This window comes from Halichoerus grypus, chromosome 10 (assembly GCF_964656455.1).
Source record: "Halichoerus grypus chromosome 10, mHalGry1.hap1.1, whole genome shotgun sequence".
NCBI classification, from domain to species: Eukaryota; Metazoa; Chordata; class Mammalia; order Carnivora; family Phocidae; genus Halichoerus; species Halichoerus grypus.
The window spans coordinates 59,233,618-59,246,747 of record NC_135721.1 but is presented as its reverse complement, the minus strand read 5'-3'; the positions used below and the strand labels follow the sequence as shown (position 1 = coordinate 59,246,747).

The window sequence follows — 13,130 nt, the reverse complement described above, 5'->3', positions numbered from 1 at the left end:
TTCTACTGACAAAGTATGCAACTAGCTTTCTCCTCCATGCCACCCAGTAGGTGTTACTAGTCTCAGAGGACTAAAGTGAGGTCTTATTGTTACTTCAATCCAGAAGTGGAACATCTATTCAGATGATTCTTGGCCATTTGGAGTTGCTCGTTTTCAGCTTATTCATATCCTTTGTCTATTTTTCATAAGTATAAATCCTATTTATGGTATCTTTTGCCCTACAATTTGTTTTCTACATAGTCATATATATGTGTATACACAAACACACACTTGTGTGTGTGTGTTTAAATCACAATGTATCCCCCTCTATATACTCTTTATAGCTTGTTTTCTTCCCCCTTAGCATCTATCATGAACATTTTCCTTTGTTAATAAATAGTCATCTACTACATAATTTCTAACAACTGGCTAGCAATAGCTCATCATACAGATAAACGGTAAGATTAAGCCATTCTCCTCTTGTAGGTCATCTAAATTATTACAAAATATTGCCCATTTAAATGATGTTGTGATGACTGTACACATCTCTGTGCCCATTTATGCTCATTCCTTACATTTGAGAGTAAATTATCGTTACAGGAAGAGTCAGGGACAGGTGGGAAGAAATATGCAAATGAATAGGCAGACCCTCTACAGTGATATGCTCATGTGAAGGAAAATCCAGCACGTGCCAAAATATTTGTGCTTTACATATACTATGCTTCTTAAAAATTTATAATATGTTTTATTTATGCACTTAATCTTAGCATCAGTCCTATTAGGTCAATTCTATTTTGTATTTCCTTTCTACAGATGGCCAAATATAATAATAGCATTGCTGAGGTTTTCTATGTGCCAGATACTGTTCTAAGTGCTTGATATGACTAAACTCATTTCATTATTCTAACTAATTTTATAGATGAAAAAACTGAAGCATAAAGAGGATAAGCAACTTGTCCAAAGTCACACAACTATGAAAGGCAGATCCAGGATTTGCATCCAAGAAATCTGTGCCCAGAGGCAGGCTCTTCATCACTAGCAATGCTGTCTCTCAAACAGGCTCAATGAAATGCCCAGTCATTCAACCAGCAAATGGCAAAGCCAGGATTTGAAAGCAGGTCTCACATTCCCCAAAGCCCATGCTCTATGACTTGCTAGTAATAAACTAAAAGTGAAAGGACTCTTTTATAGGCAATCGAAAAATAAAATAAAAAGAGTTAGAGCACTTAGCTACCTTTATGCCATTTAGGAATTCAATGTCTTTCTTCTGTATGGCTTTATTTGTCCATATTAAGGCACTATAGGACTTGGTCTTTTCTTCTTCGCCTTCTTTCATATGTCCTATTGCCTCTCTAAACAAAAACAATAAAAGGAAGTTTATCTAAATACACAGAATACACACAAGCCTTGCCCCAAACTTCCCTTTCTTTAAAAATAGCTTTATTCAGATAAAATTTATATACAATTCCCATTTTAATTGTACGATTCAGTGATTTCTAGCATGTTTACAGAGTTGTGTGGCTATGACCACAAACTAATTTTAGAATACTTCATCACCCCAAAAAAGAAACTCCATACCTATTTGCAGTCACTTCCCATGCCCTGTTTCCCCCAGCCTTTGGCACCATTAATTGACTTTCTATCTCTACAGATTTCCCTACTCTGAATATTTCATATAAAATAGAATCATACAATATGTGGTGTGTGGTCTCTGGCTTCTTTCACTTCATGTTTTCAAGGTTCATCCATGTTGGAGCATATATCAGTCAGTACTTTTTTCCTTTTTATTACTGAATAATATTCCATTGTATGGAGATACCATATATTATCCGTGGACATTTGGGTTGTTTCTACTTTTTTGGTATTATGAATAATGCTACTTTGAACATTCATGTAGAAGTCTTTGTGTGGATGTACACTTTCATTTCTCTTGGGTATATATCTAGAAGTGGTACTGCTGGGTCATAATGGTAACTCTATGTTTAACCTTCTGAGAAACTGCCGAACTGTCTTTCAAAGTGGCCACGCTTACAATCCCACAGCAATATATGAGGGTTCCGATTTCTCCACATCTTTGCCAACATTTGTTTTTTTTGTCTTTTTGATTATAGCCATCCTAGTGAGGGTACAGTGAGCTATCACTGAGGTTTTGATTTACCCTTCCCCAATGGCAAATGATACTGAACATTTTTTTCATGTATTCATTCATTAATTGTATGTCCTCTTCGGAGAAATGTCCACTTAATCATCTCCTTCATTTTTAATTGGGTTGTTTTCTTATTATTGAGTTGTAAGAGTTCTTTATATATTCTGGATACAATTCCCTTAACAGATAAATGATCTACAACCAAAACTTCCCTTTTGAGATCAGCTCCAGGGAGTCCACCCTTACCTTGTGACAAGCTGCAAGTCACGGACTTGGATTTTGTTAGATGAATTATTAATTTTCTGTAGTAGCAGAAAAGGAAAAACAATTAGCAATTCTAGTTCGGTTATAGAGCTGCAGAAACATGACAATTTCCATGTCATGAAGTGGTTTACCTGCTGAAGTTCCTTAATTTCTTGTGAAGTGAAATGTACTCTATGAGGATTCACCAGCTCAATTGCAAAGGGCCTTCCTGGCAGCACACACCCGTCATGAAACAGAAACGTGTTGATGGAGTTAACATTTGGGCTAATGCAAGAGGGTTAGGAGGTGTGAAAAAACGAGTTGAGCTCTAGAGGACTGAAAGTTTATAGACATGACTACATCTGGGAGAGGGAAGGATGTGTGAAAGAATCAAGGGGCTTTTTGGGGGCTGCTAAACCCCAGTACAGGCAATATGTGAAAATGACTGTTTTCCCAAAGGTCCATGAACAAGACTGTGTTAATTACAAAATAAAATCCAAACAACTGCTAATTGACCTGATTACACTAAGGTAATGTTATCACACATGGCAATGCCCCGGTACACCAGGCTGAAATCCATTCTCCTAAGCCAAATCCACTAGTGAAACGGAAAAGCTATGATTCCATAAAGGGAAGGGACTATAAAGCTCAAGCTCAGGATTAACTCTCATCATCTTTTTTGTAATGCAACAATGTAAAATGAGAGAAATGGAGGCTAAGAGAGCAGAATCGCTTTTTAAATGAAGATGTGCATTTTGAAAACTATACTGGTACTGCTGAAATGTTATCAAATGGAACAATTAATAAGCAAACTTTTGGAAAAACTCAGGCACTGTCTTGTTAATGCACATAAAAGTCCCTTAGAACCTATAGGTATGCAATAAGGATGGCCTCTTAAGAAATGAATCCTGTTAAGACATAATCATATAATTTATAAAGGTAGCTCCATAATCCACAAAGCTTCCTCACTGGGAGAAGCTCTGGGCTCTGCCCACTTTGGTTTTAACTAAGCGACTACAGTGAACCTGCTGTCTGAGAAGGGTGATAGTCTGAAAGTTAGCTCTAGTCAAGTGATGCTATTGCAATCTTACCATTTCCTAATGTTCTCACATCTACATCTTCTCTTCCAGAGGAGGAAAAATTAAAACCTTTGCAAAGCAGATAAAGAAAAATAATCAGTAATATAATAACCCTAAGATTTTCATTCCCACCCTTTGGTAAAAACTTCATTTGTCTTAAACAATCTACAGGAGAATTCCAAGGGATAGTCATCCCACCTCTAATCCCAATCTCTAATAAAAATAGCAATGATAATAAAAAACACCATTTATTGAGCACCTGTCATATGCTGGGCATTGAGCTAAAATTCTGCATACATTATTTCATTTAATCTTTATTATAACCTTATGATGTAGATATTAAACAAAGGAACACCAAACTTCTAAAAGGATAACTATTTTTCCCAAGACCACATGATTAAATGGCAGAGCTGTTCCTGATGTCAAAGCTAGACCTTAACGGGAAAGCCAAAGGGAGAGAGCACTGTTTGGAGGAAGGCTCCACTATAAGCCTGGCCACAAGCTTATGGTGAAAAATCTATCATCTTTCCTTTTTTCCTTAAAATAAAACAAAGCAAAAACATTTATTTGAAAATTAAACTCTATGAAAAGAAGAAGAGGGGGAAAAAGGGGTTTTAAAGCAAATTCTTTGTTAAACAAACCTAAGCTGGGATCACAACAAAACTAGTGTTCATTCTAAGATAGATGGATCATCCTACACTAAAAAGCTGCAAATATTAGAATGGAAAATGGTGTAAAAAAAAGGGGCAGGGGTTATATGACAACTTCCTTAGATACGAAACTGAAGATTGCACCATCATCACCATAGGAAACATTACCATAGGCAGGCATTGTTATAAATGTTTCATATATGTTAACACTGTGAGGTAGGTACTATCATTATCCTCATTTTACTTACAAGGAAAATGAGACAGACAGGATAGGTAACTTGCCTAAGATCACATCACTGGTAGGTGATAAGGCCAGGATTTGAACCAGACAATCTGACTCCAGAGTCTCTTAACCACCACAAAAACAGGCTGAAGATCCAGACTCATGCGCACAGGGAAAGCAAGACCAGTCTTCTCAGAGCAGGGATTAGAAAAGGCTGCTATGTTTGGAGTACTCTGGTCAGTCATTAGAATTTGGCAAAGTGTAAGATCTCTGAACATATATATTGGAGGCTAGAACTCAGACTCACACCCTGATTTATTCATTCAGGAACAAATATCTACAGTGGGCATGTGCAAGTCACTGTGCTAGATCCTGGGGAGACAAACAAATGGACACAGGGCTTACTGTTTGTGGAGGGATAAGGACTGTAATATAGTGGCTAGGGCTAGGACAGGAAGCATACAGGAACATTCCTGTACTAAGAGCACAGTTACAGCATGAGCTATGAGGTTTGTATTTATTCCTCAATGGTCCAGCCACTTTGGAGAGCACAAGATGAGGAAGAAGGGGATAGCTGGGAAGAACAAATGGGAAAGGTGGAAGGAGGGTGAACACCATTTTGACAGCCACTTTTTTCCAAGAAAAGAGTCTGTATGTAAAGGTCCCATGTAGATTTTAGAAAAAGGAAGGTTAACAGGCTTGAAAAGTCCTATGAAAATGACACTGAAGGTTAGCCCTCTTTCCTAGGATGTTTAGCTGTGAAGAAAGTAGGATTTCATTCTTCTTTCACCTCTAAGAAATCCCTTTTGCAAGCCAAGGTCAACACTTTGGGGAAATAGGCTCTGAGCTGTTGTCTGTCATGTACTGCCACGGTCAAGTAGGCTCCTCTCTGCCCCCAGGGCTCAAAGCTATGGGTCTCACCAAAAGTGGCAACGCAGGGCTGGCTAGTTAAGGGCTAGACATCCAAGGTAGGCCTAGAATTTAAGCTGTTGCGTTAACACCTGAGAACTGGTCAGGTAAGCAGCCACGAAAGCTACAGGGTCAGGCTCTTCTCGAGGCAGAGAATCTAAGCCAGGCAAGGAGTAGGATTGTGTGAACCATTAAGTCCCAAAGAATCCTCCATTCCATGTTTAAAGTCCATTTTTAAGCTGTTAATAAAAACCAGAGTAACATCAGTAGCTTCTAGGCAGTCAACAGACTCAAGAGTAGCACTAAGTAGGGGTGGATAGCTAAATGGAGAGTTCAGAGTGGCATTTGGGAAGCTGAAAGATACTGACTCCCTGGGGCTGCAATCTGTCTTACACCTGCCCACCTCCATCTCCAAACCAGCCATAATATTAGGGCACCAGGGGATCCACAGTGACTGAGCCATAACCTGTCCCTGGTAGGGGTGAAGGGAATGAACAGGACACAAAGAGATAAGTCCACCAGTGACAGCTAAATCAGATGAGAAATCTCCAGTTCATAAACTAGCCCATAAAACTTCCACAAATTCTAGCCCATTAATAAGAAAGAGTTGCAGAAAGCAAGGCTCTTGAGAAGTCCAGAGAAACATTAAATCTAGACAAAGGAAGAAGGGACATTTATTATATCTTTTAGAAAAGTATTTCAAATTTGGACACTTCATTAAGGATATTCTTGGGGGTAACCTTTAACCCTTTATTCCTGTGCAATTATGGATATTAGCTGACAACAAAAGGAAAAGGAGTTACCATCTTAAGTATTAGGAAATACATGTTTAAAATTTGGTTGAGTTTTCTTTTTTTTTTTTTTAAGGATTTTATTTTAAAGTAATCTCTACACCCAACGTGGGGCTCGAACTCACAACCCTGAGACTAAGAGTCACATACTCCACCGGCTGAGCCAGCCAGGTATCCTGGTTGAGTTTTCTAAATTCACATTATGCCTTGTCTTATCCCCCTAATTCTGCAAGTTCTTTGAGCCTTTTGCTCAAAGGGAACAGATATTTCAAAAACAAAAACAAACCAAGTGCAAGAATGATCAGCAATTCAGCAGTTTAGCTAGTCTGCAGTGGCCCTCATACCCAGGGCAGACAGAAGATGCAACTGACAAATGGGCAGAGGCCAGATAATAAAGGCCTCAGAAGATCAAGTTCAGTAGTTTGGACTTTTATCCTGTATGTAGTCACTGACAAGTTTTCAGCAGGGAAATAACATGACAGATATTTATTCAATAAGTGAAATAATAAATGGGTTAGGGGAAAATTTCTTAGACACACTGACTTTGAGAGTGTGTCAAAGTTTACTACTCATTAACTAGGGGACTAGCAAGGGGATAATATGATGTGCCTGTTTTAAGTAACTGAGCAACAAGTTTGTATCTCCCATTTAGGAGAAGGAATCTTTATTTTTTATTTTTATTTATTTATTTATTTAATTTTTTAAAGATTTTATTTATTTATCTGAGAGAGAGAGAGTGTAGGTGAGAGGGAGAGGGAGAGAGAATCTGAAGCAGACCCGGGCACTGAGCACAGAGCCCAACGAAACTAAGAATCAGACGCTCAACCTACTGAGTCACCCAGGCACCCCATGGGGAAGGAATCTTTATATAAGTAGCTAGATTACTTCACATAATACTGCTTATTTTCAGAGAGTTGTAAACCATAGAGGTACAACAGTCAGAACCATCTTCCCAGAGCTGTCAGACGTGAACCACAGAAAGAACAATATATGAGATGCACAGGGTTAGCAAACTGATGCTACCAATCAGGCATTTCAAACAACAGGTTTTATCCCCAACAAGGAGCCACGGAGGTCTGCTTTTTCTCAAGCAGCTCTCAATAAATTTCCTCAGGATACAATTACAGATGCTAAACACATAGTTTGCTTCATTTTCAGTTCGGGTATAATTTTTTCCCCCTCAAATGGAAAATGAAACCAAGCTAATGTCATGAAAGATTGCGAGGGGGAAATATAGAGCTGTTTCAGAGCCTCCCAACAGCCCTATTGGTAAGGGGAGCTTCCTTGGGACCCAAATAATCAAAACTGAAAGTTTCTTGAATCATCTTAGAGAAAGAGAGTAAGGTGGCCCCAAAAAGAGTTTGGAAGAGACTTCTTGTGCTAAAGCTTGATTTTCACTTCTTCATAACTTGGATAATTCTTATGAGATAACCAGTATGTAAATATTAAGTAGATAAAAACTCATGCCAATATCCCAGAGTCTTGACTGCTAAGATTTTGGAAAATGTTAGGTATGCTAGGTTAATTTCTTCTTTATTCAGTAAACAATTCTTTTTTTTTTTTTTTTAAGATTTTATTTATTTATTTGACAGAGAGAAAGAAAAAGCACAAGCAGGGGGAGCTACAGGCAGAGGCAAAGGGAGAAGCAGGCTCCCCGCCAAGCAAGGAGCCCGATGAGGGGCTCGATCCCAGGACCCTGGGATCATGACCTGAGCTGAAGGCAGACGCTTAACCAACTGAGCCACCCAGGGGCCCCTCAGTAAACAATTCTTAAAGACCCTTAAAGAGGGTCCACCAACCCAATAGGCAACAAATTATAAGAAGGATATAGTTTAAAGTGCTCTTTCCTCTTGACAAGCCAGAGAGCTGGAAGGAACAGCCATATCTCTTCTCAATCATCTGCCTGCCTGCCATTCCTAAAGCAGGCCTGTCTTAAGGCTTTTCAGAGAGAAGGTGGATATCTAGTTGGTTCCTCAAAAAAAGTGTTCTAATTATGCTAGGAGACCCACTTCAAAGTAAATCATTATTTACTGCCTACAGTTTTTCCTGATGTACAACATTATTTTCTGCAATTGAAATCTTAGCCCCTTTCCTCTAGTCTAATCCTAGGTGAAATCACAAGGCTCTATGCTGCCCGTGACCTGACAAACCTATTGAGACAAAGAAAACATAAACCTGACAGGATCTGACTCATCCCACAAACCTGGGCTCATTAATACCTGGAAAATTAAAACACAACATACTATCATTAGGTCATTGTAAAATGGTAGCTGTTGATCTATTTTCTCTAGTCTTGAACTTTATCCCAGGATATTTTAGCAGTTAAGATGGGAGCTAGGCATTTGCCAGTGATTATTCTTGAACAAGCACTGGATGTGGAAGTTGTCTTTTAATTTCCTCATATTCCCCCAAAAGAGGCCAAGTCTGAGGTGTCCCAAGGTCAGAGCTTAAGTACATTCACTTAAAATAGTTTCAGTGGTTTTGCATTTGCCGAGTCATCTTGAGAAAGGAAAGAAATACTTTAAAGAAATCCAGCCCAAGTCAGAGGTGCTCAGGACATGGTGACCCCTGTTCATGGGAAGCTGCCAGGCAAGGAGCCCAGATTTGGTGGTGATTTACAAAATTTAGAAATCCTTCCTGCCACCTCCAAGAAACCTATTCATGAATGACAATGTATTTAAAATATGAATATTATAACACTTACTCTCTGCCTTGAATACTGCCAAAAGATGATCTGAAATTAATTCTTCCACTGAAGATTCCAGCTTCCTTTCTCCATCAATTATCCAGGGAGTCTGTGGTAAATTCCTGGAATATTTATTATATCTCCCTGCCAAAGAAACATAAGGTAGCCTGGATGGAATGGTATCATTAACACATTAGGATAAAACAACTATTTATTGAGTGCCAATATCCTAGGTGCCATGACACAAAACAATGTTTAGCCTTCAACTAACAATCTAATTTGGGGAGCCAGCACAGATATATAAATAATTAAAAGATTTAAGGTAACAGTAGAAGAGATGGATAAAGACATCATATGAATCATCAAATGAGCTCTAAAGGAATGCTCAGTATATTTATTAATCTGATTGGCTGACTGAACAAGTAATATTAAGGAACACACCAAGGATCATTAGAAGAAAAAAAAAACCAGCAACTACTGCTTTTACACTTGATTAATAATACTTTTAATGAAATACTCATTGGTGATAATATATTCCAAAGAGTTCCAATACAGGAAATTTTGAAGTTTTTGTAATTTAAAAAAACCCCACAACCCTAACAGAACATGACTCACTGCTTTAAGAATAAAGCTGCACTAATGGCAGGTAGCTTTCATTACCATGGGGCAGGGTATTATAGTTGAGACTAGAGAGCAATTTCATTTCAGGTATCACTGTGAAATAGATGTAGCTTTCAAAACAAAAACTATCTGCTAGATTACCTCTTGGGAAGGTCAATGCAAAAATTTTTTTTTTCAGAAGCTCAGTCTTCAGTCATTTTGCAGATGATAAAATTATTTTTTCAAGTTCACTTTCATGCTCTCTGTGGCTAAGTTTCTCCTGATCGGTTTTGGGTCTCTGCATCTACCCATATTTCTATGGGTACTGGCCATCTCTGATGGAAACTATTAAAACCTGAGAAGTGTCATTCCCTTTGGCATGGCATTTTAAATAACAAAACTAAGTGGACCTTAAAAATGCCTATAGAACCTATTTAAAATAAGCTTGGCTATCAGTCCTAATTCTCAAAAGAGGTAACTAATCAGAACCTAATAATAAAAATAAGAAGGAAACAGAGGAGCCATTTGAGTTTTTCAGAAAGGAGAGTAAGTTGACAGTGTAAGTATATTCTAGACTAAATATTTTACCAGCCACAAAAACAGCACCATGAGCACACTCAATTTCAAGAACAGTGCATACAGCCTTTGGTGAGTTTGGAGGACAAGGAAACTGCCTGCAAAACAAAATAAATTTTACAGCTACTATTTTCCAGACATGATATCGAACCACATAACTAGGATGAATCAGCATTGTCTGAGACACACAGAGCCCGAGTCTCATGGACTAAGCCACTCCCTAACTTTAAGTTTCGGAATCATAAGGGTCTTTTAGGCCTCAAGTACGTTTTAATACATAAGAGTGGCACTAAGTAAATCAGGGCTCTGCTGCTACCTTTCACTTAGGAGGCCTCATGTTCCCAGATGATAATTTCTAACAACCTTGAGATTGGAGAGAAAAACCCATATTTATGAAGTGGAAGCCTCTCCAGGTTCTTTAGCCATTTTGCTATCCATGAACACTTGGTGCCAGCTTACAAAACCCTTAATCATTCGGGTAAAGTTGGTGTGCAGTGACAGACTAGTCACAGGAGTAAGTCCCACCTGTGAGGAGGGTCTCTGCCATTTTTCTCTCTTTCTCTTTCTCATTCCAACTATGACCTCAGGGCCAGAAAAAGTGGAATGTGACAGACTCTGCCCTTTTAGCTAAGAAACTTCAATCTAACTGAAGACAGACAGGAAAGAGCAATATATGGCTTTATTTTCTGTCTACCATCTGGGAACTTCCAAAGCCATGGACTGGAGTCTACCTGTAAATGACTAGATATGGACTTACTCCAAATGCTTGGCTTGAAAATGTCACAGTTTTCTAAGATGTCTTAACAAAAAAATTACTTAGAAACTCAGGAACTATTGCTTATAGAGAGTAGCTAACTTTACTTCCTAAAGTTTAATAGAAATATTTCCATTTTCTGAGGCTTGCTTTTAGTCAGTAAAATAAATAAAACCTTCTTCATAGCTTCATTGTTTGAAATTTATTCAAGGATATTCTGGAAGGATAACTATGATAATATTTTATTAAATAAAATAAACACAATGAGAATTAAAATATAAGCTTTATTGTATTTCAGCATATTTTAACAAGTGAAGAACTCATGAGCCTTTTTCTCCCTCTTCTGGAGATGGACAATACTCGAAATGCAGAATGAGGGATGTAATGGGACCAGCTTTGGGCTGGAGAGTCAGGAACCCTGGCTCTAAGTCCACTCTATTACCCAGTTGAAATCTTAGGCAAGTCAACTCCCTCAATATGCTCTTCTAAAGATAAAGAAGTTGGGTTTGATTCATAAATTCAAATATCAGTTTGACAAACATTTATTGAACACTACTACATGCCAGGTACTGTGCCAAGGAGTGGGGATATAACAATGACTAAGACACAATCATCATCCCTGAAATACAACCAGTTTTGTTTTAGAGATAATCCAAATTATCTCTAACGTTCCTTTTATTAGAAAATTCCATGATGCTCCCATGTGTCTATACTTCTACTTACTTGCGGAAATCCTCTTCTTTTATCTTATTCAATGCTTTCATAACTGCCATTCTAGTGAACACTGACTATATAAGGTAAAAATGAAAAGAAAAGACGTTTTATCACCCAGGCAAGAAAACAAGAAAACATCGGAGGTGAAACATAGAACATGGTTGGAGAAATGACATCATTTTAAACCATACTTACAGGACAGAAATACTTAAAAGCTTAAGAAAATAAAACATTAAGCATTCATACTGTCAGTTCTCCCCACAACCCTCTTTTTCAATTTAGTCTATGTCCACAATAACAGGTAGATCTAGCAAAACAATTTAGCAGCAGGCTGCCAGGCTAAGAGGTAAACAGAGCCAACCAGCATGACCTGGCATCTAGCAACTCAACATCACTCACCAGCCACAGATAAATTAAACAAATCCACCATGCTGAATAGAAGGGCATCTACAACAAATGTCCCACACTGGGTTTTTTAAGACCAGAAAAGCCAAACCACATCATAGATACACTAGAATGAATTACTGCGTATAAAATGGCTTTACTATGATCAATCACAGTTGTCTCTTCCGTTTGGAGAAATTACGCTTGACTCTAAAGAGGCACATGTAGGCATCTCAACGGTTTATCATCAATGGTTTTCTAAACCATATTTTGGAGAAGCCCTAGGTATAGGGTTAAAACCGAAAAATAAGTGCCTATTTGTTAAGATATGAAATCTTAAGCCTGAAAGAATCTCAAAAGGTCATGTAATTTGCTCCCAGCAAAAAGGCAGGAAAGCTACATACACCTGTACTACTGGCCAGATGATGTGGTGTCGATGATGCTTTGACAAAAATGTCCTTATTCCATTATTTGGTGCTGGTACTTGTATATTTCCTCAAAGATAACAAAAACTGAAACAAGATCTTCAATATAAATATGGCTACAGGTTATTTGGACAGAGCTTTCCAACTGGTATGGCAAAGCAATAAGCTATAATTGTACCTAAGATGTTGAGCCCTCTAATTCACAAGGGCAGAAGGGCAGGACCTAGACAGAGAGAACTCCCCGGCCCATTGCCTCCAACTTAGAGCAACTTCATTTGTTGACCTCAGGGTGCTGGACAAACATTGTAATGTTCTAGGTGTACCACGATGTGAGAAAGGTGGGAAGCAGTGCTTTAGGCTTTGCCTGCATTTGTAAATTATTTCTGCACAGGGCATTCGACAAATGTTACAAACTCTCCCCCAACACCCACCCCGCACCCAGTTCCAAAAGGCTCGGCAACTAATCAAAGCCAAGAGTAAAGACCAATAGATGTATTTTTGGTAATATGCTTATATTCTTCTTAACAACCATAACAGCAAAATAGATGTTAATAAAACTAAGAATGCCTAAGTCTCTGCATAAAACCAGCTAGGTATCTGTGGCATGAAATCTTGCCAATATCATTACTTTGCCATTCCCTCCTGGCATAGTAGAAACTAAAAATATATGCTAACTAATTTGCTCATTAATATGAAGACCAGCTCACATCAAATAAAGGGAAGTTTAAATAAAATGTCCTTTTGCAAATGTAGCCTGAAACAGGCCATATTAATTCCGATTGTCCTAAGTAAAATAATTTATTTTGGATTATATTTCTTAAATACCAATTCCTAGAAAATGGATATTAGACAAAAGTTTGGAATGCTAATAATTAACGTGGATTTTCCTCAATGAGTTAATTTGGGGATTAAAACCTAAAAGTTGAATTTCTCCCAAATGGGTAACAGTAACATCACTGAAACACTGGTTC

The 13,130-nt window shown here is 38.1% G+C and overlaps 1 protein-coding gene across 3 annotated transcripts in view; it reads right to left on the bottom strand.

Annotated features, from left to right (window-relative positions):
* Positions 1-13,130, bottom strand: part of PUS10 (pseudouridine synthase 10) — a 67,920-nt gene that overhangs the window by 9,590 nt on the left and 45,200 nt on the right. For all 3 annotated transcript variants that reach the window (XR_004912437.2, XM_036077014.2, XM_036077015.2), the window contains exons 9-15: positions 11,360-11,424; positions 9,895-9,980; positions 8,725-8,850; positions 3,460-3,516; positions 2,521-2,597; positions 2,372-2,427; positions 1,214-1,331 (exon numbers count right to left, since the gene is read on the bottom strand). Coding sequence is in view for 2 of the 3 variants with exons in the window: in XM_036077014.2 (XP_035932907.1) it covers positions 1,214-1,331; positions 2,372-2,427; positions 2,521-2,597; positions 3,460-3,516; positions 8,725-8,850; positions 9,895-9,980; positions 11,360-11,424 (585 nt within the window). In the remaining variant the exon portion in view is untranslated. The remainder of the gene's footprint in view (positions 1-1,213; positions 1,332-2,371; positions 2,428-2,520; positions 2,598-3,459; positions 3,517-8,724; positions 8,851-9,894; positions 9,981-11,359; positions 11,425-13,130) is intronic.